Source organism: Ranitomeya imitator, chromosome 2 (assembly GCF_032444005.1).
Source record: "Ranitomeya imitator isolate aRanImi1 chromosome 2, aRanImi1.pri, whole genome shotgun sequence".
NCBI lineage: Eukaryota > Metazoa > Chordata > Amphibia > Anura > Dendrobatidae > Ranitomeya > Ranitomeya imitator.
Window position 1 is genome coordinate 386,620,111 of NC_091283.1, and position 27,492 is coordinate 386,647,602.

At 42.4% G+C, this 27,492-nt stretch overlaps 2 protein-coding genes across 2 annotated transcripts in view; both read left to right on the top strand.

Moving 5' to 3' along the window:
• LOC138664108 (zinc finger protein 605-like) overlaps positions 1 to 22,176 on the top strand; it is a 224,247-nt gene extending 202,071 nt beyond the window's left edge. Inside the window, exon 9 of the mRNA XM_069750535.1 lies at positions 21,216 to 22,176. Coding sequence (XP_069606636.1) covers positions 21,216 to 22,075 — 860 coding nt within the window. The 3' untranslated portion in view covers positions 22,076 to 22,176. The remainder of the gene's footprint in view (positions 1 to 21,215) is intronic.
• On the top strand, positions 1,785 to 19,778 carry LOC138667876 (oocyte zinc finger protein XlCOF8.4-like). The gene is made up of 8 exons (XM_069755958.1): positions 1,785 to 1,913; positions 2,043 to 2,222; positions 2,306 to 2,429; positions 2,513 to 2,610; positions 4,418 to 4,508; positions 4,725 to 4,808; positions 17,651 to 17,739; positions 19,764 to 19,778. The coding sequence occupies exons 1-8, from the start codon at positions 1,836 to 1,838 to the stop codon at positions 19,776 to 19,778; spliced, it is 759 nt and encodes a 252-aa protein (XP_069612059.1). The 5' UTR covers positions 1,785 to 1,835.
• Positions 22,177 to 27,492: the final 5,316 nt, after the last annotated feature.

A 27,492-nucleotide genomic window follows, 5' to 3' on the forward strand; every position in this document is an offset into this window, starting at 1 on the left:
GTGTATGCGTTTTCACAGCGGAAAACCTCTGCGAAGACGCATGCACAACAAGTGCACATAGCCTCGACGGGTCCGTCAGAAAAACTGGCCCAGTGCACCCATTTTTTTACAATCTGCACAGGATCCGTCTTTTCAACATTTTGACGCATCCTGTACAGATTGTAAAAACGGAAGTGTGAAAGAGGCCTTATCTGAGTAACTTGGCACCTCTGCCTTCCGCCATATTTCCCAGAACAAGCTAAAATCCCACCTTGTTATAACTGGGTGTAGCAGGTCTTTAACTACTCCTCTCATGGGCCTCTTTGCCCCTGTTTATTTCTATAGTCACTCTTGCAACAGGGTAGTCCTTGGCGTCCCCTTGAATACAACGGATGGGGGAGTAGACCCTTTCCAGGGTCACCGAGTTCAAGAGTCCAGACAACAGTACCCTTTGTGCTCTGACCAACATAGTCACTCCTGAGAGTGCTGATAGTTCAGATTTTAATTTGGCATACTACTGTGCATCCTGTAAGGCCAGGTCTTAATAAGCCTTTTGAGGCTCGCCAGTTATATAGGTGGCCACCACCTCTACCAAATGCTTCAGCAGCAGCTTCTCTCACTCAGCTACCCTTTCAAATACTGTTAAAAATGCCCTAACATCACCCTGGGTCATCTTTTGCATGGCAGGTCTTACCACTTTCCAGACTTACGAGTCATCACCTGGACATGAGAGATTGGCTGTTGGCCTCCCATGAACCACCTCTGTGAGCAGCTCAATCTGCTGCTGATGTTGTCAATGCAGAACTTGTTGCTGTTGGAAGTGTTGCTTGATCTATTGCATAAGCAGCTTACTAGTCTCCTGATGTGCCAGCTGTTGCTGCACTAGGTGCTTAATCAGATCCTCCATGCTGTCTGAAGTTGCTTGTTGGCTTATGGCCACCTTCAACCAGGACATGCAGTACCCCTGTAGGACATGTAGAGAACCTCTGAAGTAGTCAAAACGTGTTCCCTATGAACGTTGTCCACACTTCTAACACCAACTGTGGTAGATCGGCTGCTCACAGAGGTAGACACAGGAACGCTTTCCTGTAAAGTCTTCCACTGGTTTATTAAAAAGGTGCTGCATAAACCAGTTCAAAAGTAAATAAACAAGCATGGCCCTCCTAGTATAAGGGGAAAAACAAAATAGCATACAGTTCAGTCTGTATAGCTGCGGGGATCCGCCCACTCAGGGAAAAGACACAAGATTTAGCTACCTTTAACATGAGCACACCTCTGGAGCTCTCCTCTCCAGAGACATCGAACACTGAATGAGTCCAAAGGCTTCACCTGTAGCTTCTAGCCCACACCCGGGGATGTAGATATGGTGAACAGCCTCCAACCCACTAAAAACCAGCTCTTAACATGTCCGACTAACCCCTCTCAGCACATAGTATATTGGAGCACTTTCCCAGGTTCATATCACTGAGGCTAACATCCTGAGTGACACATATCTCCTCGCCAGTATTTTACTAGTGACCTTCTCACAGCACTTTATATCTTTATGTATTGTTTTTATGAAATATTTAATAAAGATTCACATATATTAGATTTTTTTCTATTGGGGTCCTGTGCTATTGGTGCTGGATTGGAGATATTCTGTGATAAATCTCTGTATGTGACTATTATTAGATTGTGTGTTATATCGGGGGCAGGACGGGGCCATGACTGGATGTAGTGATCATGTGACGCCGGTAACAGCTCCGGAGATTTCTTACGTGGGATCTTTATGATGTTACATCTTCATCTTCTCCCCATTCAGGTCCCTACAATATCGGATCCTCTCAGCAAGAATTCTCCTGAGTGACCCTGCAAGGATGGATAGGGACAGGGACAAGATGGCGGAGAGGATATTACACCTCACCCTAGAGATCCTCTTCCGGCTTACTGGAGAGGTGAGAGATTCTGATGACGTCACATTACATCATTCTTATCTATGGGAATAACAGATGGACAGAACTGGAGAGGTGAGGACTCTGGAAATGTCTGTAGTGAGATTTATTAATGTGTCTCTCCATAACCAGGATTACACAGTAGTTAAGAAGACCTCTAGTGAGCGCTGTCAGGACCCTGTGTCTGAGGGATGGGGAAGACCCCTGAGCCCAATCATGGGGCCTCCACCTCACCCCCTGATACATGAGGACTTCAATGACCAGAAGATCCTAGAACTCACCTACAAGATGATTGAGCTGCTGACTGGAGAGGTGACACTGCTGGGAATACTGGGACATTATACAGTAACGCTATAAAGTAATTGGGAAGATGACCGTATCATTGTATGTGATAGGTTACTATAAGGTGTCAGGATGTCACCATCTATTTCTCTATGGAGGAGTGGGAGTATTTAGAAAGACACAAAGATCTGTACAAGGACGTCATGGTGGAGGTTCCCCAGCCCCTCACATCACCAGGTAATAGACAGGACTCAATACACACGGCCTATAATTATCTGTATGTAATGAATGAATTCAGTCCCTGTATGTGTTTCCTCCAGTTCTATCCAGTAAGAGGACAACACCAGAGAGATGTCCCCGTCCTCTTCTTCCACAGGACTGTAAGGAAGAAGATCTTGATGTTCTTCAGGATCATCAGGTAGATGGAGATAAATTGTCATGAGATCTCCCCTATGATGTGTAGAACGCTGTGAAGGTTTTGTGTTCAGTATAGCTTTATCGACCAGTATTATACACTGAAAGGACAATTTATTAGAGACACCGGCACTTTCTTATTTGGAACTTTGCTGTATACAGATTAGACCTGTAACCCCACAGTATAATCTTAAATGAAGTGATCATGTTTCAATGTGAAACCATTATACTGAGACTATTGAGCTCTTCAACAGCTAAGGCCCAAATTTTGAAAAACTCCCAACCTCAAGAGGTTTTTTTGTCAAAAGTGCTGAGAATATTGTGATCGATGAAGAAAATACAATGAAAGGGGATCCTGTGGACATAAATGGCTCGTCGAGGAAGACATCAATAATTGTGCGGAGGATCTGGTAGTTCACAGTCTTGTAAATTTGAACTGAATACAGAACTGGAGTCCAACTAACGTGTTAGAATACAATCATTGGTCCTTAGCACAAATGAACTACAACACCAGATGAACAAACCCGGTGCCACCATTGTCTGAGGGAAATAGAAAAAAAAACTTGAGTAAAAATGATATCACTGAGCAGTGGAAAACATCTTCTAGTCAGATGAAGCCAGATTTCTGTTGCACCGCGCTGATTAGTGGGTCAGAATCTCATACAAGCAGCATGAATCCATGTATCCTTTCTGTCAGATGTTGTCATTTCAGGCTAGTGGAGGTAGAGTAATGGCAGAGGATTTATTCTTGGCTCATCCTGGGTCCTTTATTTGTGGATAGATGTTTGGACATTAGGGCTTAGGGTACCGTCACACAGTGGCATTTTGATCGCTACGACGGCACGATTTGTGACGTTCCAGCGATCTCGCTGTGTCTGACACGCTCCTGCGATCAGGGACCCCGCTGAGAATCGTACGTCGTAGCAGATCGTTTGAAACTTTCTTTCGTCGTCTAGTGTCCCGCTGTGGCGGCATGATCGCATGGTGTAACAAAGGTGTGCACGATATTGTATACGATGTGCGCATAGTAACCACGGCTTCTACATCGCACATACGTCATGAAATTATCGCTCCAGCGTCGTACATTGCAAAGTGTGACAGCAGTCTACGACGCTGAAGCGATATTGTTACGATGCTGGAGCGTCACGGATCGTGCCGTCGTAGCGATCAAAATGCCACTGTGTGACGGTACCCTTACATAAGCATTTCGGCCAACCAAGTTCATCACTTCATGGCAGCTGTTTACCTTACATTAGAAGGACAATGCACCATGACACAATGGTCCACTAGTCATGGATTCATTCCAGGAACATTAGAGTTTTTGTTGCTTTCCCAGCCTTCATAGTCCTCATATTTTAATCATAGGGTGAGGTAAAACAGACTGTTCACATGTCAGTTTCTCCATCTTATTTGTGGCAATAGCAAGAAGCTATCCTGTCCGGATGGGCCAATATTTCTGCACAATTACTTCTTCATCTAGTGGAATCTATTACAAGATGAATTTCTGACGTTCTGAAAGCAAAACCTCACTAGATGGGTGTCTCTAGTAATGTGGCCATTCAGTGTATGCTTTATTCCTGGTGGAGATGACAGGATAAAGCTGATCATATACATTAGATGTTATCTGGATCTTCTCACAATTTTCTGGCTATGGAGACTGCTGGTTAGAATTAGGAGCCAACAGGTTGGATGTATACAGGAGACCTGCAGCTATGTGATAATTACTGCTCTCATTTTTTTGACTGTCATGATAATTTATTATCTTTTCTGTTCTTCTGACTCATTTTTTACAACTTCTCCATCTGTTTCAGGGTTTAGATCTGCCCCATACTAATACCCCAGAGACATATGTGAGGGCTGATGAGTGGTGTAAAGAGGAGATTAATACAGATAACTGCACAGGTGAGTATAACCTAAAAAACAATCAGCACAAGAAATACACTTTTCGGTTGGCTCCATCCCTGAGGGAACACACCTCCATTATGGGTATTTCTTATTTATGCTTTATGATTGTGCACATAATAATATAAGATTATTCTTGTGACTTGTTCTGACATTTCATGATTTCACATATCTGGTCACTTTACATTTTCTGTATCTAGTATCAATTGCTTTTAGGTTATCTGACGACCCAAATTACACAGACATATGTGATAGGTGATGAGTGGTGTAAAGAGGAGTATACTACAGATAACAGCACAGGTGAGTATAACCTAAAAAGCAATCAGTGCAATTCACGGCAGGATTGGCTCCACTCTTGTTTTTTTAAAAAAATAGTAAACCTTTTATTAAATCTTAAATAAATATAATTATAAACAACACACCAAACACCACAGGAAAGAAAACAACCAGGGGCGTGCCTACCCCTACACTGACCTAGCTGACCTTACCTATTTGCGGAGGTTGGCACCCTAAAAACCTGCGCAGTGGCGCCCCCGCTCCTCGACGGCTCACCCTATAGGGCCCTGTAGTGGCAGGGGGTGAAGAAGATGGTGAATAGGCAGGTGAGAAAGAAAAGAGGTATATATGTAATATCTAGATGTCTAGACTGATTTTTCTATATGTAATCATAAACATGGCCCTTTCGTGGAGATGCTCGATACTATTTGCAGTTTGTCTTAATTGAATATAGCTCAAATAACTTATTGCAATAGATAACTCGACCCTATGATAACAATAGCAGTATACTTGGTGGGCTAAACTGATGTACCCAGCTACAGTAACTTGAACTGATATTCTGATAGCGCTCTTACAATAGCATTATACTTAATGGGCTAAACTGATGTACCCAGCTATGGTGACTTGAACTAATGTTCTGATAGCGCTCTTACACTATCTGTAGCTATGTATTGTGAGTACTACTCCACCTAGGGATATGTTTATAAAGAGATGTTTCTACAGGTGTTGATGTGTCCACGATATGTACACAGAAATAGAGGACGTGCACTCTATTAATCTAAATATACCTCACTTTAGGTGATGTTAATATACATACATAGGCCAGGAAAATAAATTTATATATACACAAAAAATGCAAAAAGAACAAAAAAACACACCAGTCACCCTAAAAACAGTATTAAACAATCTTAGTCATAGTGCAACTTAAGATAACCATTATGTCCTTTGTCAGACATTTAAGTCCACTGTCGACTTCCAGGGCATGTTGCCCATATATATTCTGTACCAGTTCTAAATAGAATAATCGTACCAGTTTGAAAATAGTTACTCGACGCGTTTCCCCTCTTTAGCCGAGGTTCATCAGGAGGAGGATATAAACAAGGTACTTATCTGCAAATACTGGTATGAAGTGCGTGGATACAGCACAGTGGTCGGGACAATACCCTGTCTTGGTATGATGCCATGGAGCCGAACCGCCCGTGTCCCACTCTTAAATAGAAGCGCTAACCCCAATCATGTTGCCATCTGTGTATCCTCGTTTCCGGTCTCAGCGGCGCACAAATATGACACATCAGCGTGCGTGTCAGGCCAGTGTATGTAGAATGCGGTCCACGCCTCGCCATGGTGCCGCCCAGCGTCGCATGGAGATGACAAAAACACAGGCGTACTTGTCAGGCCGACGTGTACAGAAGGTATGCGTACCACGCCTCGCTATGATGCCGCCAGCAGTAACGCCTAGAGATGACGATACAGAATAGCCAGCCGTTGTATCAAGGAGGTGTGTGTTCCACCCCTCCCTCTATTGTATTGCTGTCACCCATGTGCAGCATGGGTGTTAATCCAATACCGCCCATTATGCAAAAATGGGGCGTTCATATAAAATGAGATATATAACGAGCGGACTTGGCCAAAAAGCATGCACTGCCTATCGTTCTACTGTATCCCCCAAGAAGATAACAAGGGAAAATGACCACCAGTCAAGATTACGTATAAATAAAGATACTTTAAAGCGATAAGTATGTACAAGAATATCACTGTCCCATCTCACAATAGGGTCTACCGCCCAAAAGAGGCACAGAGATCCGCCTCCTGCTGCTTGATGTGCAGTGATAAACATTGTGACCAAACATACACTAATAAGATGAATATATAGGACAGCGATATAAGGTGGGGCAGGCACCCATATAGAGAATATAAAGGTAAAACGCTGTATCAGAGCATGCCAGTATAATACATGAAAGCAATACAAACACATTTTTCACCGATATTAAACTGGGGATTGCAGATAGCATAATATGGTAATGCCAGCACTTGTATACATCATATTTGGAGCAAATTAACCATCAGCATTATCCTTCTTATATCTATAACTTTGGTAGTGAAGAGGGGGGGGGGGGGAAGTAGGGGAGGGGGTTACAATGTAGCTCCAATAGGATATCTCCCCACTCTGATGTAAGGAGGAGAACAAAAGGATAGACATGCTCTGCAATGAGAGCAGATAAAGAAGAGAATACTGGTCTTTCCGACCGATATGGGGCATAGGCTTTGGATATAACAGGCACATCATGGACACATAGGGAAATGTAGCTGAAAGTATGTCTGAACAGACGTATCACAGGAAGCAACCAAAATGAGTCTGCTCATTCAGTCCCATAGGGGAGGTAGTGTCCAATCTATGGATCCAGCGTAATTCCTTCTGCAGAATTCTTTTATTCCAGTCCCCCCGACGCACTGATGGTGCTATCACCTCTATAACGGTAAATGAAAGACAGGTCAAGTCCCCCCCATGAAACTCCCTAACATGTCTAGAGATAGGTGTATCCCTCGCATGGCGAATATCTCCCAGATGGTCACCAATCCGCCTCCTTAATTCTCTCTTAGTTTTTCCTACATAATTCATCGGACACGTACATTGGAATAGGTACACAACACCACTGGTTTTACAATTGGCAAAGTGTCTGTTGTAATAAACCTTCCCAGTAATGGTATTAGAGAATCTTTTGCCAACCTTTATGTAACTGCAGAATGAGCAATGGCCACATTTGAAAGTGCCAAGCTCTCTTCTGTCTAACCAGGTACCCGTTCTCCGTTGTGGAGTGTACATGCTGTGGACCAACTGGTCCCCGATGGATCTCCCCCTCCTATAAGTTATTGCTGGGGTATCCGTAAGGAAGTCTTTGATCTCGCTATCCGCTTTTAGGATATCCCAATATTTGGTGATAATAGCACGGACCTCCCTTGAGCAGCTGTCAAAATTTCCAATGATACGTGTCTGTTTATCATTTTTGGCCTCTCTAGGGGTCAAAAGACTATTCCTGTCACAAGATTCTACTTTTTTGAAAGCCTCATACAGAACATTCCTGGGATATCCTCTATCAAGAAATCTGTTCTTAAGTTCTTTTGCCTCCTATAAAAATTTGAAGGTTTGGAACAGTTTCTTTTTACCCTTAGGTATTGTCCCTTGGGGATCCCTCTGCGTAGACTGTACGGATGACTACTGCCCCAGTCCAGCAGGTTATTAGTTGCAGTTGGCTTTCTAAAGAGCGTGGTTTCCAACAGACCCTCAGTGTCTTTTTTGATGTTGATATCCAGGAAATTTATGGTTTGCCAATCAGTCTCAAAGGTGAATCTGAGGCCTAGATCATTTTTATTAAGATCTTGGACAAACCTACCGAATGATGGCACATCACCTGTCCAGAAGACCAAAATGTCGTCTATGTAGCGCCACCAGAAGATAATCTGGGGGCACCACCAGGCCGCGCTATCCTCCGTAAACACCATAGTCTCTTCCCACCAGCCCAGGAGCAAATTTGCGTAAGTGGGCGCACAAGGGCTGCCCATCGCAGTGCCCCTGAGCTGGTGGTAGTAGATGCCATTGAAGAGAAAATAATTATTTGTTAGTACAAATTCTAACAGCGTACGGATGAAGTTGTTATGTACATAGGTATGTTGTCCTCTAGATTTCAGAAAAAACTCCACTGCTTGTAGTCCCTTGTTATGGGGTATGCTACTATATAAGGCCTCTACATTAATAGAAGCCAATAATACATTTTTCTCCAGTGACACCCCATCAATTTTTCTCAACAGGTCAGAAGTATCCCTGATATAAGATGGCAATGCCGTAACAAACTGTCGCAGTACTCTATCAATATAGATTCCACAGTTCTGCGTAATCGAATCATTGCCCGACACAATGGGGCGTCCCTTAAGAGGGGATAACCCCTTATGTACTTTTGGCAATGCATAAAAAATTGGAACAGTCGGAGTTCTTTGAAACATAAAGTCCTTTTCACCTTTTGAAATAACGCCAAATTCAAGTGCTTCAGTCAGTATAACTTCAAGTTTTTTATTGAAGATATCTGTAGGATCACCTCGCAATATACCATAAGTAGTACCATCACTCAGGATATCATTACACATTTTTTTGTACTTCTCATGATCAAGGATCACTATATTTCCCCCCTTGTCGGAAGATTTAAAGATTAACTCTTTATTTTTTGACAAATCTTCTAGTGCTTTTCTCTCAAGATATGATAAGTTATTATATCTCTTGTGTTTATCCTTCTCTCGTAATGCCTTTAATTCAGTGATGACAAGTTTAGAGAAAATATCTATGCTGTTATTATCCGACAAGGGGGGCATTCTCGTGCTCCTAGGTTTCAGGTCTGTAAACGGGCCAAGACCCTCCGGTCTCTGGCCCTCCTCCAGAAGGTCAGCTAGGATCCTCACATCTGCTAGGTCCTCAGTGTCTATCCCCATAGACAGACACTGGGCCTTATCGTGCACCTTAAAGAATCGCTTCCACTTAAGATTTCTACAAAACAAATTGACATCTTTTATCCACATAAAATCATCATAATGGTTGGTAGGCACAAAAGAAAAACCTTTAGTCAGAACTGATCTCTCAAAATCTGTTAGGACATGTGAAGTTAGATTAATAATTCTGTTGTCCCCTTCAGGTCTTTTCAATATTTGGAATTCCCGATACGATCTCTCAGGTGGTAGGGAGTGCCGAAATTCCTTCTCTCTAAAAAATGCCCACCCGATGCTCCAAAAGAAGACCCAGAGGGTGCACCATCTAATGTTTGAAAATTGTTGCCCCCCCTTCCATGTCGTTTTTTTGATTTGGCCCATCTCTCTCGTTGGGGTCTGATATTCAGAGCTCTTCTCTGATCCCCTCTCTCACTATCAGAGATGTCAGATGAGGAGATATCAGTACTTTCTGCTGTTTGTAGATTTATATCTGCTGTTAGATTGATAAATACTTTATTATTTTTGAAATCCCAATTATCTCTATTGAATTGTTTTTGTTTTCTGTCCTTTATATCAGCTTGAAAGCGTTCTATGTTGGTCTGCAAAATAGACTCTCTTCTATTAAAATCCGAATCACTTTTGTATTTAGAGATATTATCTATCAGTTCTGTTAGTTTTTTACTGCTTTTCTCAAATGTTGTCTTTTCTTCAACTAGCAGTATCTGCATGAATCTTATAGAACTTTCTATTAGTTCTTTTTCCCACGCCTGAATGAGTTCAGGGGTTCTACTTCAGCTCAGGGGCACTGCGATGGGCAGCCCTTGTGCGCCCACTTACGCAAATTTGCTCCTGGGCTGGTGGGAAGAGACTATGGTGTTTACGGAGGATAGCGCGGCCTGGGTGTGCCCCCAGATTATCTTCTGGGGGCGCTACATAGACGACATTTTGGTCTTCTGGACAGGTGATGTGCCATCATTCGGTAGGTTTGTCCATCTTAATAAAAATGATCTAGGCCTCAGATTCACCTTTGAGACTGATTGGCAAACCATAAATTTCCTGGATATCAACATCAAAAAAGACACTGAGGGTCTGTTGGAAACCACGCTCTTTAGAAAGCCAACTGCAACTAATAACCTGCTGGACTGGGGCAGTAGTCATCCGTACAGTCTACGCAGAGGGATCCCCAAGGGACAATACCTAAGGGTAAAAAGAAACTGTTCCAAACCTTCAAATTTTTATAGGGAGGCAAAAGAACTTAAGAACAGATTTCTTGATAGAGGATATCCCAGGAATGTTCTGTATGAGGCTTTCAAAAAAGTAGAATCTTGTGACAGGAATAGTCTTTTGACCCCTAGAGAGACCAAAAATGATAAACAGACACGTATCATTGGAAATTTTGACAGCTGCTCAAGGGAGGTCCGTGCTATTATCACCAAATATTGGGATATCCTAAAAGCGGATAGCGAGATCAAAGACTTCCTTACGGATACCCCAGCAATAACTTATAGGAGGGGGAGATCCATCGGGGACCAGTTGGTCCACAGCATGTACACTCCACAACGGAGAACGGGTACCTGGTTAGACAGAAGAGAGCTTGGCACTTTCAAATGTGGCCATTGCTCATTCTGCAGTTACATAAAGGTTGGCAAAAGTTTCTCTAATACTATTACTGGGAAGGTTTATTACAACAGACACTTTGCCAATTGTAAAACCAGTGGTGTTGTGTACCTATTCCAATGTACGTGTCCGATGAATTATGTAGGAAAAACTAAGAGAGAATTAAGGAGGCGGATTGGTGACCATCTGGGAGATATTCGCCATGCGAGGGATACACCTATCTCTAGACATGTTAGGGAGTTTCATGGGGGGGACTTGACCTGTCTTTCATTTACCGTTATAGAGGTGATAGCACCATCAGTGCGTCGGGGGGACTGGAATAAAAGAATTCTGCAGAAGGAATTACGCTGGATCCATAGATTGGACACTACCTCCCCTATGGGACTGAATGAGCAGACTCATTTTGGTTGCTTCCTGTGATACGTCTGTTCAGACATACTTTCAGCTACATTTCCCTATGTGTCCATGATGTGCCTGTTATATCCAAAGCCTATGCCCCATATCGGTCGGAAAGACCAGTATTCTCTTCTTTATCTGCTCTCATTGCAGAGCATGTCTATCCTTTTGTTCTCCTCCTTACATCAGAGTGGGGAGATATCCTATTGGAGCTACATTGTAACCCCCCCCCCTACTTCCCCCCCCCCCCTCTTCACTACCAAAGTTATAGATATAAGAAGGATAATGCTGATGGTTAATTTGCTCCAAATATGATGTATACAAGTGCTGGCATTACCATATTATGCTATCTGCAATCCCCAGTTTAATATCGGTGAAAAATGTGTTTGTATTGCTTTCATGTATTATACTGGCATGCTCTGATACAGCGTTTTACCTTTATATTCTCTATATGGGTGCCTGCCCCACCTTATATCGCTGTCCTATATATTCATCTTATTAGTGTATGTTTGGTCACAATGTTTATCACTGCACATCAAGCAGCAGGAGGCGGATCTCTGTGCCTCTTTTGGGCGGTAGACCCTATTGTGAGATGGGACAGTGATATTCTTGTACATACTTATCGCTTTAAAGTATCTTTATTTATACGTAATCTTGACTGGTGGTCAGTTTCCCTTGTTATCTTCTTGGGGGATACAGTAGAACGATAGGCACTGCATGCTTTTTGGCCAAGTCCGCTCGTTATATATCTCATTTTATATGAACGCCCCATTTTTGCATAATGGGCGGTATTGGATTAACACCCATGCTGCACATGGGTGACAGCAATACAATAGAGGGAGGGGTGGAACACACACCTCCTTGATACAACGGCCGGCTATTCTGTATCGTCATCTCTAGGCGTTATTGCTGGCGGCATCATAGCGAGGCGTGGTACGCATACCTTCTGTACACGTCGGCCTGACAAGTACGCCTGTGTTTTTGTCATCTCCATGCGACGCTGGGCGGCACCATGGCGAGGCGTGGACCGCATTCTACATACACTGGCCTGACACGCACGCTGATGTGTCATATTTGTGCGCCGCTGAGACCGGAAACGAGGATACACAGATGGCAACATGATTGGGGTTAGCGCTTCTATTTAAGAGTGGGACACGGGCGGTTCGGCTCCATGGCATCATACCAAGACAGGGTATTGTCCCGACCACTGTGCTGTATCCACGCACTTCATACCAGTATTTGCAGATAAGTACCTTGTTTATATCCTCCTCCTGATGAACCTCGGCTAAAGAGGGGAAACGCGTCGAGTAACTATTTTCAAACTGGTACGATTATTCTATTTAGAACTGGTACAGAATATATATGGGCAACATGCCCTGGAAGTCGACAGTGGACTTAAATGTCTGACAAAGGACATAATGGTTATCTTAAGTTGCAATATGACTAAGATTGTTTAATACTGTTTTTAGGGTGACTGGTGTGTTTTTTTGTTCTTTTTGCATTTTTTGTGTATATATAAATTTATTTTCCTGGCCTATGTATGTATATTAACATCACCTAAAGTGAGGTATATTTAGATTAATAGAGTGCACGTCCTCTATTTCTGTGTACATATCGTGGACACATCAACACCTGTAGAAACATCTCTTTATAAACATATCCCTAGGTGGAGTAGTACTCACAATACATAGCTACAGATAGTGTAAGAGCGCTATCAGAACATTAGTTCAAGTCACCATAGCTGGGTACATCAGTTTAGCCCATTAAGTATACTGCTATTGTAAGAGCGCTATCAGAATATCAGTTCAAGTTACTGTAGCTGGGTACATCAGTTTAGCCCACCAAGTATACTGCTATTGTTATCATAGGGTCGAGTTATCTATTGCAATAAGTTATTTGAGCTATATTCAATTAAGACAAACTGCAAATAGTATCGAGCATCTCCACGAAAGGGCCATGTTTATGATTACATATAGCAAAATCAGTCTAGACATCTAGATATTACATATATACCTCTTTTCTTTCTCACCTGCCTATTCACCATCTTCTTCACCCCCTGCCACTACAGGGCCCTATAGGGTGAGCCGTCGAGGAGCGGGGGCGCCACTGCGCAGGTTTTTAGGGTGCCAACCTCCGCAAATAGGTAAGGTCAGCTAGGTCAGTGTAGGGGTAGGCACGCCCCTGGTTGTTTTCTTTCCTGTGGTGTTTGGTGTGTTGTTTATAATTATATTTATTTAAGATTTAATAAAGGTTTACTATTTTTTTAAAAAAAACAAGAGTGGACAACTGTGAGACATTTATGAATAATCCCTCTGATAATTAAGTACGAGCTGTTTGAATTTACAGGATTGGCTCCAATAACACCTCCATTAAGGGTATTTCTTATTTATGCTCTATGATTGAGCACATAATGATATGTGATTATTTTTGTAACGTGTTAGGACATTTAATCTCTTGCACATATCTGGTCAGTTTACATTATGTTTTGCGGCGCATGATTATTATATTACATTATATGGTGATTTGCTGAAGATCTTTGCAATGTCCGGAATTACTCTGTTTTTTTTTTGTAAACCTACTATCATGGATTTTGGTTTCCTTCATCATTTTTGTACAATCATGATTTTATTGTCATGGTATAGGACATGGTTCTTTCCTCCTCTCTCAGGGTTCATATTGCTGGCCTCTCTTTGGATCTGGGAGGGGTATTTATACACACTCCAGACTAGAATTCCCTGTCAGCTATACTGACCCCTTGAGTGTGTGCTCGGTTTGCGTTTGCTGGTTTTGCTCTCCGTGCCTTATTCTGCTTGTTTGCTCTGTTGGCTCTCTGACCTTTAGCTCACTCTCTGACTATCCCTCCACCTTACTCCTTGGTTACCTTGTTATCTCCTGGCTTTGATCTTGGTACGTTTTACTACTCTCCAGTGTATATCATCTCCTTTGCACCCCGGCATCTGGCTCCGCCCTCGACCACCTCCTACCCTGTCATGTGGTTCAGGTCCTGTTTGCTACCCTGTGAGTTCCACGTAGCTCTGCTCTCCGCTCCTTTGCTGCGGTGCACAGCTCTCCCCACAGCAGTATACCCGGGAGTCGTGACATTATAGCTGACCATACAGTCTTTCCCTGGTGGGGGGGTGTTAGTATATTATGGAGCCGGTACAGGCTCTCACGGAGCAGGTTAATGAACTCTCCCAGATTATGTAGAAGCTGTCCATGGAGCAGCAAGTCCTGGTTCGCTCGCACCAACCAGTGCAGAGAGAGGTGGCAGGCGCTCTACAGGGGTTTGCTCCGTTGGGGTTCTGGGAGGGGGGCTCTACTGATGTATCCCTAGCGGACCCCGAGCCACCGGTAAAGTTACCCGACAATTTTTCCGGAAATAAAAAATTGTTTAGGGATGCAAGTTGTACTTTGAATTGCGTCCCCGGGCCTCTGGAAATGAAAGGCAAAGGGTGGGGATCGTAATATCCTTGTTAAGGGGAACTCCACAGGCATGGGCTTTCTCTCTCTCTTCCTCTGCTCCTGAACGTATGTCTGTGAACCTGTTCTTTGGGGCACATTTATGATAAGCCTGATGGAATGCGTCTGGCAGAGGTGATGAGTGTGAAAAAGGGGAGGCACTCCGCTGAATGGGTCTGCTCAGAGTTTAGTCGTTGGGCAGCCGAAGTATCTTGGAGCGACGCCGTCCTGAGGGGATTGTTCTGCAGAGGCCTGTCTGACCATCTACAGGACGCCCTGGCATTACATCCTCTTCCTGATACCCCGGAGGATGCCATGAGGCAGGCGGTCCGTATGGATCGGAGACTCCATGCTAGAAGAGTGATGCAACAAGAGACTCCCTTGTACTCCAAATTGTGTGATGCTGTACTTGTTCCTGAGCCCATGGAGATTGGGTGTGTCTCGGTAAAGGTAAAAGAGAGAAGGCACGGTAGAGACAATCTACTATGCTTTTACTATAGAGCCTCTGGACATTGGAAAAGGGAATGTCCCTCCTGCCCTTCTTCAGTGGAACAGTCAGAAAAACAACAATCGTGGAGGTTGTCCAGACTCCAAGGTACATTTTTTCTCGCTTGTTAAAATTATGCTCCAGGTGGAATTGGAACTTGCCAGCGGTCCTGTCATAACCCCCGCCTTTGTTTACTGCGGATCCTCCATTAATCTGATTGATGCCCAAGTTGTGACACTTAATAAGATGGGGACAGTCAGGCTGAAAGACCCTGTTAAAATTGTGGCCGTTGATTCATCCCCTCTTACCCGGGATGGAATTTGTTTTATGTCTGATGTCTTTTCTCTGAAAGTGGGTTCCACTCACGTGGAGAAAGTAAGTTGTTTCGTTATGAATAATCTGCCTGCAGGACTGATACTGGGGATGCCCTGGCTGCAACGCCACAACCCTGTCATTGATTCGGTGATGGGGGCGATCACTCAATGGAAATGTAAGGATAACGGTCTGTGTTGTAACCTGGAACCTTTTGTCAATCCAGTAAAATCTGTATCTGTGTTATCTGTCGGTCTGGAGGGTATTCCGGGAGTACCTTAAGGATTTCAAAGACGTGTTCTCCGAAAGCAAGGCTGAGGCACTTCTACCCCATTGACCTTTTGATTGTGCCATTGATTTAGTCTCTGGAGCCAAATTACCCAAAGCTCGTCTGTTTAATTTGTCCAGGCCTGAGCGCCAAGCCATGAAATAGTACATCTCAAAGAGCCTCCACAAGGGGCAAATTCGGCCTTCTTTCTCACCCGTGACAGCAGGGTTTTTCTTTGTAAAGAAAAAGGATAGTGGTTTGCGACCGTGCCTCGACTTTCGGGAACTGAACAAAATTACTGTAAAGAATTTGTACCCTCTCACTCTGATTCTCAATTTATGCAACCAATTCACGGGGGCCAAATGGTTTTCTAAGCTCGATTTACGGGGAACTTATAACCTTATAAGGGTCCAGGAGGGGGATGAATGAAAAACACCATGCCTGACGACCGAGGGACTGCTTGAAAACCTGGTAATGCCTTTCGGTTTCACTAACGCCCCTCCTGTTTTCCAAAATTTCATTTATGTTATTTTTTCTGACTTGATTGAGCGTTATGTAGTCATCTACCTGGATGACATTCTGATATACTCAGAGGACAGTCAGTCTCATTTACATCATCTGCGTATGAGACTCAGAGAGAACCACTTATACGCTAAACTGGAGAAATGCTCGTTCTTTGTGCAGGAACTGTCAGGGGAGGGGTTCCGCATGGATCCTGAGAAGGTTCAGGCCATTATGGATTGGGTGCAACCTCATGACCTAAAGGGGTTGCAGCGATTCCTGGGCTTCGCTAACTTCTATAGGAAGTCATTAAAGGGTTTTCGCTGGTGGTGAAACCCTTGACGGACCTCACGCTCAAAGGGGTGAATGTAAAAAATTGGTCCGTGGCTGCAAAAAATTCCTTCTTGACATTGAAAAAATGTTTTACTTCAGCCCCTGTGTTAGTACAACCCGATCCGTCGAGACCTTTTATTGTAGAGGTTGATGCTTTTGAGGTGGGGACAGTGTTATCCCAGGGCCCTCCCACCCTCACTAACCTCAAAAATTCTGTTCGGCCAAGAGAAATTATGACATCGGCAACAGGCAATCGTTGGCGGTTAAATTGGCCTTCGAAGACTGGAGGCATTTTTTGGAGGGGGCCGTTCATCCCATTACAGTCATCACTGATCATAAAAATTTGGCCTATATTGAGTCCGCTATGAGATTGACCCCCAGACAGGCTCGGTGGGCATTTTTTTTTCTCGATTTCATATTACCATTACGTTCCAACAAGGGTCCAAAAATATAAAGGCGGATACCTTATCCCAAAGTTTTGATTCTGTGTCCCCTCCAGAACCTCCTTCCTCCATTCTTCCACCGGAAGTGGTTGTGGCAGAAGTCTCATCTGAGTTACAGAGAGAGAGTCTGGAAGCACAAGCACGAGCTTACAGGAATAACACCTCCCCCCCCCCCCCCCCCCCCGGTAAATTGTTTGTACCCGAACATTCCTGTCTCACACTCCTGCAGGGGTTTCATGATGCTGTGTTAAGGGCACACCCTGGGATTGCAGCTACTCAAGGGGGGGGGGGGGGGGACATCTGTCCTTGGACTTTATCACCAATCTTCCTTCTTCCAAGGGCAACTCAGTGTAATGGGTGGTGGTTGATAGATTTTTAAAACAAGCCTATTTTGTACTGTTGCCCGCGTTGCTGGCTGCTGAAACCTTCGCCCATTTATTTATACAGCACATAGTTCGGTTGCATGGGTTACCGGTGAATGTGGTGTCAGACGGGGGGGTGTAATTTGTGGCAAAGTTTTGGAGAGCTTTTTGTAAGAAGTTGGGGGTCACGTTATCATTCTCTGCTTATCACCCAGAATCTAACGGACAGACTGAACGCACGAATCAGTCATTGGAGCAAATTCTGAGATGCCTCGCCTCGTCCAGACAGGAAGACTGGTGGGAGGTATAAGCCGTGGCAGAATTTGCATTCAACAGTCTACTGGAAAGTCTCCCTTTCAGGTCAATTATGGTTTTATCCAGCAGTTTAGGGAATTTTCCCACATGGATTCAGGTTGTCCCGGTGCTGAGGCCATGGTACAATATTTGAGAACCCTTTGGAGGGAGGTTCAAGGGAACATCTCTAAAGCCCAGAAAAGGCACAAATGATTTGCAGAAAGGAGGAGGGGGTCAGCTCCGGCGTTGGCAGTGGAGGAGGTGTGGTTGTCCACCCGTAACATCAAGCTTAAGATAACCCTCTGAAGCTGGGCCCCAGGTTTATAGGTCCGTACAAGATTGTGCAGGTGATCAACCCGGTGGCCTATAAATTAGTTGCCCACCTCCTTCAAAATATCTAATGTCTTCCAAAGGTCCCTATTAAAACCTGTGGGGATGGTTAGAGAAGATTCCTCATCCAAAGTTCCGCCAGTGTTGGTAGAGAGTCAGCTAGAGTTTGCGGTATTGCGCATCATTGATTCACGCAGGGTGCGCCGACGGCTTCAGTACCTAATACATTGGAAGGGATATTCCCTTGGGGATCGATCTTGGGTTCCTGACAGTTCGGTGCATGTTGATCGACTGGTGCAGGCTTTTCATTCCAGATACCCTGAGAAGCCTGGGGGTCCTGTGGTCTCCCGTTAAGAGGGGGTACTGTCATGGTGTAGGACATGGTTCATGCCCTCCACTCTCAGGGTTAATATTGCTGACCTCTCTTTGGATCTGGGAGGGGTATTTATAAACATTCCAGACTAGGATTCCCTGTCAGCTAAACTTTTTTGTTTAGTCTGTGTGTCTGACCCCTTGAGTGTGTGCTCGGTTTTCATTTGCTGGTTTTGCTTTCCGTGCCTTACTTGTTTGTTCTGTTGACTTTCTGACCTTTAGCTCACTTTCTGACTATCCCTCTGCCTTATCCCTTGGTTACCTCGTTATCTCCTGGCTTTGATTTTGGCATGTTTTACTACACTCCAGTGTATATAGCCTATTCTGCACTCTGGCGTCTGGCTCCGCCCTCGACCACCTCCTACCCTGTCATGTGGTTCAGATCCTGTTTGCTACCCAGTGAGTTCCCAGCTGCTCTGCTCTCAGCTCCCTTGCTATGGTGTGCAGCTCTCCCCGCAGCAGTACACTTGGGAGTCATGACATTTATATTCTGACATCTTGCTTCTGGTGATTTATTTTCCATCATTGTTATCCATGTTTATTACTCCATATTTTACATATGTGATGAAAAATATAGATAAGTTAAACAGTGAATTAAACTATCTAATATCAATTGTTTATTAGGTTGTAGTTCTGTAATCATGGGGCTTTTTCAGTACTATGTGTGCATGTCAATGGTTCGATTGCATGGAGAAATAGTAGTGGTAATAGGTGGAATCCCTGACGAGTACCTCTTTTGATAGGAAAATATGCTGAGGAGAAACAGTTATAGTGGACATAGGCCGAAGGCAAACTTTACAAGGCATAGATCCATGAAAGAAATTCATCTGAGTATTTCCATTTGCGCAAGACTGCAAACAGATATGGCTATGAGATAGAATCAAAGGCTTTTTTTAATATCAAGTGATAGTAGCATACTTACAAAGTTATGTTGTTTGCATTGATGCAGAAGATGAGAAACCCTCCGGATATTATCAGACGCTTGCCTATGGGGCACAAAACCAAGCTGATCATTGTGTGTAAGAGATCCCAGACTTGAATTTAGATTTTGAGATGCAATTTTTGCTAAGAGTTTGAGATCTATGTTGATCAGGGATATTAGTCTGTAATTAAACAATAATGTGTGATCTGAGTTTGGTTTAGGCATCATGGATACTGCCGCCATGAAAGAGGTTGCCCCTGGCCTATAACCATCTCTTAATGAATTATGAAAAGCTGGTGAGATGTGGGAGTATGCAAATGCGTATTTCATGTAGTAAAGGGCTGTGAACCCATCAGGACCTGTTTTTTGTTTATTTTTTAGATGTTGAATTGTATTTTTCTCTTTCACAGGGAGAGATTGCTTGATTTAGAAGTTCAATCATGTATGGACCAAGGGTTGGAAAATGGTAGAGTTTAGGAAAGTTTCTATTTTTGTGTATTTATTGGAGATGTGTCATCATATAAATGTTCAATTTGCTGTTGAAAATGAAGAGCAATTAGTTGCACATTGGAGGTTAAACCTGTGGCGGTGCGCAGATGTATAGGAGAATGAGGCTACGGGAGGCATTGGTGGCAACCAGGCATCAATATTTTTATGGTGCAGAAACGTAAAAGTATGTCCCATAGAGAGGGGAAGAATGACAGAAAAATCATATATTTGAGTGTCCTTGGTTGTGGTAAACAGCCATAGAAATTGAAGAAGGTGGGGGGGATAACATAACTTCAGCTGTGCTAGTTCATGAGAAATCAAAGCATATCATGTGAGCAGCAGCACTAGAGAAACATCCCGGGAGAAAAAAGTTTGAATGTGGAAGAGGTGGAAAAAAAATTATTTATGAGCAGAATAGCTCAATGCAAAAAAACAGATATGTGCAACTTTATTACCATAGAAGCTTAGTCACATTTGTGGTTACCTATTTGTTGTGCACAAAGGTGTCCGTAGCCCGTAAGTTAGGTAATCTTTGAAAGAACCAACAACTGTCATCCATGGATGACTGAGGACACTGCTGCAAATTAATTTTCAGATCTCCCAATGCTTCCATATTCATGATGGAATCCAATGCTTTCTGTTGACTTCCAATACATATAAAATAGTATATATCACTTTTTTTTTTTTAGAAAAAGAAACTAAAAGTACAAAACCTACACTTGTATAAAAGCCATGGCTTATTTTTACATGACCATACTGCTGTGCTCTGTGCTAGATGCATGTAATACCTGTCACCAAGTGTGTGAGAGAAGAACACTATCTAATAGCACTGACTTGCAATTAACTTTATGAGGGTCCACTGAGCATGAAACTGCAAATGTTTGGTGACAGGTGAAATGAAACCAGAACCTACAGAGAAGACGGCTTCAACAGAGTAGAGAAAATATTTAAAAAGTACTATCTGGCCTAACATAATATACTAGTCTTGGTTTGCTGAAGCTGAATTCTATTACAGTTTGTATGGAAATGTTCTAAAATATAAAATAACATAAATATTTATATATTTTCAATGCGGTGTTATTGAGAAATAATAATTTTATTCTTGACAGATGATGGTACCAGGAGCACAGAGGGACATCTCATATTTTCAGATTTTACAGCAGGTGATCATGATATCAGATCAGATGCATATGAAGAACAAGTAATTATACCAGATACACCTCAAGCCCTTCTTAGGCAAAATCCATCATCTGATCCTTTTCAACAGATCCTTTCTTCTGCTTCATTAAAGGATAATATGAAAAAGCAAAACCACAACAGTACTGATGAACATGGAGCAGCTCACACAGGGGAGAAACAATTTTTAAAATCAGAATCTGGGAAAGGTTACCTCGTTAAATCAAGACTTCTTTCACATCGGCAAAGTCACTCAGGGAAGAAGCTATTTTCATGTTTACAATGTGGGAAATTTTTTAAAAGGAAAGCACATGTTGCTTCACATCAAAAAACTCACACAGGGGAGAAGCCATTTTCATGCTCAGAATGTGGGAAATGTTTTAATGAGAAAAAAAATCTTGTTAGACATCAAAGAACTCACACAGGGGAGAAACCATTTTTATGTTCTGAATGTGGGAAATGTTTTGTAGATAAAGCACAACTTGTTGGACATCAGAGAACTCACTCTGGAGAAAAGCCATTTTCATGTTCAGAATGTGGGAAATGTTTTATGCGTAAATCTCATCTTGTTACACATCAGAGAACTCACACAGGGGAAAAACCATTTTCATGTTCAGAATGTGGGAAATGTTTTATAGCTAAATCACAACTTGTTAAACATCAGAAAAATCACACTGGAGATAAGCCATTTTCATGTTCAGAATGTTTGAAATGTTTTATAAGTAAATCTTATCTTCTTAAACATCAGAGAACTCACACTGGAGATAAGCCATTTTCATGTTCAGAATGTGGGAAATGTTTTTTATGTAAATCTCTTCTTGTTACACATCAGAGAACTCACACAGGGGAAAAGCCATTTACATGTTCAGAATGTGGGAAATGTTTTATAGGTAAATCTTATCTTGTTAAACATCACAGAACACACACAGGGGAAAAACCATTTTCATGTTCAGAATGTGGGAAATGTTTTACAGATACATCACAGCTTTCTCGGCATCGCAGAACTCACAAAAGAGAATCCAGTTTTGTTTTAAATCATTACATTGTCACCATGTAAAAGAAAAGTTACAAGTTTTAATCAAGTAAACTCTCTTGTTTACAAGAGAAAGGGAGAACAACTTACACACACACACAAAAAAAAACACACACACACATATACAGTGGGGCAAAAAAGTATTTAGTCAGTCAGCAATAGTGCAAGTTCCACCACTTAAAAAGATGAGAGGCGTCTGTAATTTACATCATAGGTAGACCTCAACTATGGGAGACAAACTGAGAAAAAAAAATCCAGAAAATCATATTGTCTGTTTTTTTAACATTTTATTTGCATATTATGGTGGAAAATAAGTATTTGGTCAGAAACAAAATTTCATCTCATTACTTTGTAATATATCCTTTGTTGGCAATGACAGAGGTCAAACGTTTTCTGTAAGTCTTCACAAGGTTGCCACACACTGTTGTTGGTATGTTGGCCCATTCCTCCATGCAGATCTCCTCTAGAGCAGTGATGTTTTTGGCTTTTCGCTTGGCAACACGGACTTTCAACTCCCTCCAAAGGTTTTCTATAGGGTTGAGATCTGGAGACTGGCTAGGCCACTCCAGGACCTTGAAATGCTTCTTACGAAGCCACTCCTTCGTTGCCCTGGCGGTGTGCTTTGGATCATTGTCATGTTGAAAGACCCAGCCACGTTTCATCTTCAATGCCCTTGCTGATGGAAGGAGGTTTGCACTCAAAATCTCATGATACATGGCCCCATTCATTCTTTCATGTACCCGGATCAGTCGTCCTGGCCCCTTTGCAGAGAAACAGCCCCAAAGCATGATGTTTCCACCACCATGCTTTACAGTAGGTATGGTGTTTGATGGATGCAACTCATTATTCTTTTTCCTCCAAACACGACAAGTTGTGTTTCTACCAAACAGTTCCAGTTTGGTTTCATCAGACCATAGGACATTCTCCCAAAACTCATCTGGATCATCCAAATGCTCTCTAGCAAACTTCAGACGGGCCCGGACATGTACTGGCTTAAGCAGTGGGACACATCTGGCACTGCAGGATCTGAGTCCATGGTGGCGTAGTGTGTTACTTATGGTAGGCCTTGTTACATTGGTCCCAGCTCTCTGCAGTTCATTCACTAGGTCCCCCCGCGTGGTTCTGGGATTTTTGCTCACCGTTCTTGTGATCATTCTGACCCCACGGGGTGGGATTTTGCGTGGAGCCCCAGATCGAGGGAGATTATCAGTGGTCTTGTATGTCTTCCATTTTCTACTTATTGCTCCCACTGTTGATTTCTTCACTCCAAGCTGGTTGGTTATTGCAGATTCGGTCTTCCCAGCCTGGTGCAGGGCTACAATTTTGTTTCTGGTGTCCTTTGACAGCTCTTTGGTCTTCACCATAGTGGAGTTTGGAGTCAGACTGTTTGAGGGTGTGCACAGGTGTCTTTTTTATACTGATAACAAGTTTAAACAGGTGCCATTACTACAGGTAATGAGTGGAGGAAAGAGGAGACTCTTAAAAGAAGAAGTTACAGGTCTGTGAGAGCCAGAAATCTTGATTGTTTGTTTCTGACCAAATACTTATTTTCCACCATAATATGCAAAAAAAATGATAAAAAAAAAGACAATGTGATTTTCTGGATTTTTTTTTCTCAGTTTGTCTCCCATAGTTGAGGTCTACCTATGATGTAAATTACAGACGCCTCTCATCTTTTTAAGTGGTGGAACTTGCACTATTGCTGACTGACTAAATACTTTTTTGCCCCACTGTATATAATCTCAATGACCAATTGTTCTATAAAGCAATTACAATCCTGATGTCAGTAAAATATTTAACATTTGTATGCACTATTTAGGGTATGTGCACACGTTGCGGATTCTCTGCGGATCCGCAGCGTTTTTTAAGGTGCAGAAACGCTGCAGATCCGCAATTGATTTACAGTACAATGTAAATCGATGAGAAAAAAAAAATGCTGTGCACACTTTGCCGAAAATCCGCTGCGGAAACACTGCGGTTTAAAAGAAGTAGCATGTCACTTCTTTTTTGTGAATCTGATGTGTTTTTACCCATTCCATTATAGAAAACCACAGGGGTAAAAAACGCAGCAAATCCACAAGAAAACCGCAGCAAAAACACACAAAAAACGCTGCGGAACCACACAAAAAATGCGACAAATCCGCAGGTGCATTTTCTGCCAGGAGAGGCAGAATCCGCACCAGAAATTTCTAAGCCGAATCCGCAACGTGTGCACATAGCCTGAACCTTCAATTAGTCACAGAATCGATTGGACCCCAATTGGGTTTGTTTTTATCATATTTCTACAAGTATGGTGAGTAACTGTCCATATTGGTATCTTTCTAGCTTAGGCGACCCTCCATACTCAGTGCATCACAAGATGCTGCATTAACTACACATAGCATAGCAAAAAAAAATCAAGGCATTTCTAGTACTGCCCACTATGCATTATGGTAAAGTTATATGTGAAGGTGATAAGAAGAAGCCGAAAATAATAGACTTTTACAATAAAACCCATGGTGGCGTTGAAACAAACTTCACATCGTGCAAAATTGGCTATGTACACACGTTGCGGATTGGGGTGCAGAATTTTCTGCACAAAATCTACATCTCCTCGCAGAAAACCAGGTGCGGATTTGATGCGTTTTTTTACTCCTGTGGATTTCTATAATAGAAGGGTGCAGAAACGCTGCAGATCCGCACAAAAAAAGTGACATGCTCCTTCTTTTGATCCGCAGCGTTTTCCATGCAGAATTTTCGGCACCATTAGCACATCATTTTTTTTTCCTATTGTTTTACATTGTACTGTAAATCACTTTGTGGATCTGCAGCGTTTCTGTGCGGAAAAAAATGCTGCGGATAGTAAATCCGCATCGTGTGCACATAGCCAAAATATTGCTCGGCACTGTAAGAGATGGCCAATGGTCATATTTTTCATCTCTTCAATGTATCAGCAATAAATGCTTTGTTATTTATAACATGATTCATAAGACTAAAATTACCCCAAGAGAAATTCTGAAACTTTTTCTCTAAGTAATTTGTAACGGCTCATAAAAGTACAAAAGCCGAAGTTTCAAAATGACCATGTTTCCTGAAAAGAGGAATCAATGATGACACTGAGACTTATTTCCTAAAAGTAGGTCGATGTCAATTGTATCTGAGATCTAGCGATGGAAGAAAAGAAAATTGCAGATGTGATAATTGTAAGAAATTTATGTGCAGTGTGCAGCATAGTGTGATTCTTGTGCCAAATAATTGATGTTTTTTCTTAGTACATAAGTAGATGATTACATTTTGTTGATTACTAAAAATCGATTTTCATTTAGCTAAGATGTTGTACCTTAAATTCCTAAATAAAGTAAAAAAAATCTTCTTTTCTATATTTTTTAAATATGAAAACTGAGGTCCCATGAAACCAATGCAACTAATAGTGTAAATATTTTGACTGAATATCTGAAGGTTAAAAAAGTGCAAAACTTTTTGAAAAATATGCTCACCATTACCAGTTCCATATATACCGTATATACTCGAGTATAAGTCGATCCGAGTATAAGCCGACCCCCCCTAATTTTTCAATAAAAAACTGGGAAAACTTATTGACTCGAGTGTAAGCCTAGGGTGGAAAATGCAGCAGCTACCGGTAAATGTCAAAAATAAAAATAGATACCAATAAAAGTAAAATTAATTGAGACATCAGTAGGTTAAGTGTTTTTGAATATCCATATTGAATCAGGAGCCCCATATAATGCTCCATACAGTTCATGATGGGCCCCATAAGATGCTCCATGCAAAATACACCCCATATAATGCGCCATAAAATTTATGATGGGCCCCATAAGATGCTCCATATTAAAATATGCCCCATATAATGCTGCACAAATGCTGATTATTGCCCCATAGATGCTCTGTATAATAATGTGCCACATATAATGCTCCATACAGTTCATTATGGCCTCATAAGATGCTCCATATAACAATGTGCCACATATAATGCTCCATGCAGTTTATTATGGCTCCATAGAACAATGTGCCCCATATAATGCTCCATGCAGTTCATTATGGCCCCATAAGATGCTCCATATAACAATGTGCCACATATAATGCTCCATACAGTTCATTATGGCCCCATAAGATGCTCCATATAACAATGTGCCCCATATAATGCTCCATACAGTTCATTATGGCCCCATAGATGCTCCATATAGCAATGTGCCATATATAATGCTCCATACAGTTCATTATGGCCCAATAGATGCTCCATATAACAATGTGCCCCATATAATGCTCCATACAGTTCATTATGGCCCATAGATACTCCATATAACAATGTGCCACATATAATGCTACTGGTGCAATAAAAAAATGCAATACTCACCTCTCGTCGCTGCCCGCTGCTCCTCAGCGTCCTGTCTCTCCGCAGTGACTGTTCAGGCAGAGGGTGGTGCGCACACTACTACGTCATCGCGCCCTCTGACCTGAACAGTCACTGCAGAGGCCGTGGAAGACGGGGCGACGGTGGAACGAGGGAAGGTGAATATGAAATATTCACCTGCGGTCCATGACAGCTTCTCCCGGACAGATGGTCTCCAGGAGCCGGCAGCTTCTTCCTCTGTTCAGCGGTCACATTGTACCGCTCATTACAGTAATAAATATGTGGCTCCATCCCTGTGGGGTGCAGGGACCGCGTCAGGAGTATGTGACCGCCGTCGCTCCCCCTCACCCACCGACCATGACTCGAGTATAAGCCGAGAGGGGCACTTTCAGTCCATTTTTTGGGGCTGAAAATCTCGGCTTATACACGAGTATATACGGTATGTTGAGCAGTCCTGAAATTTGCAGAGAAGACTTGTCGGCTTCAGCAAGTGAACCTAAAAATGGAAAAAGTGCAACTTTATTACCACAGAAGCTTAGTCACCTATGTGGTTACCTATTTGTTACACACAAAGGTGTTTGTAGCCTTTAAGCTAGGTGATCTTTGAAAGAATCAACAACTGTCAACTATGGACTACAGAGAACACTGCTGCAAATTCATTTTCAGATCCCCCAGTGCTCCCATATTCATGAATCCTTTCTGTTGAGTTCCAAAATATATAAAATAGTATAAATAACTTCTCCTATCTTGTATCTGTCGCTTAGTTTCTTTTTATAATAAAAATAGAAAACCTACTAAAAGTCATTGCTTATTTTTACAAGACCATACTGCTGTGCTCTTTGCTAGATACATGTATATACAGATCTCGAAGTGTATGAGAGATGATCACTATTAGCACTAACTTGCAGTTAACTTTGAGGGTCCTCTGAACATGAAACTGCAAATGATTGGTGACAGGTGAAGTGAAACCAGAACCTACAGAGAATACGGATTTAACAGAGAAGAGAAAATATTGAAAAAGCACAACCTGGTGGCCTAACATCATAATCTACTAGTCCTTAGATTGCTGAAGCTGAGTTTTATTACAGTT

Coding starts and splice junctions, on each gene's coding strand:
- LOC138667876 (XM_069755958.1), top strand. CDS start 1,836: ATGGATAGGGACAGGGACAAGATGGCGGAGAGGATATTACACCTCACC. Junction 2,223..2,305: donor TTGAGCTGCTGACTGGAGAG/GTGACACTGCTG, acceptor TGTATGTGATAG/GTTACTATAAGGTGTCAGGA. Junction 2,611..4,417: donor ATGTTCTTCAGGATCATCAG/GTAGATGGAGAT, acceptor CATCTGTTTCAG/GGTTTAGATCTGCCCCATAC.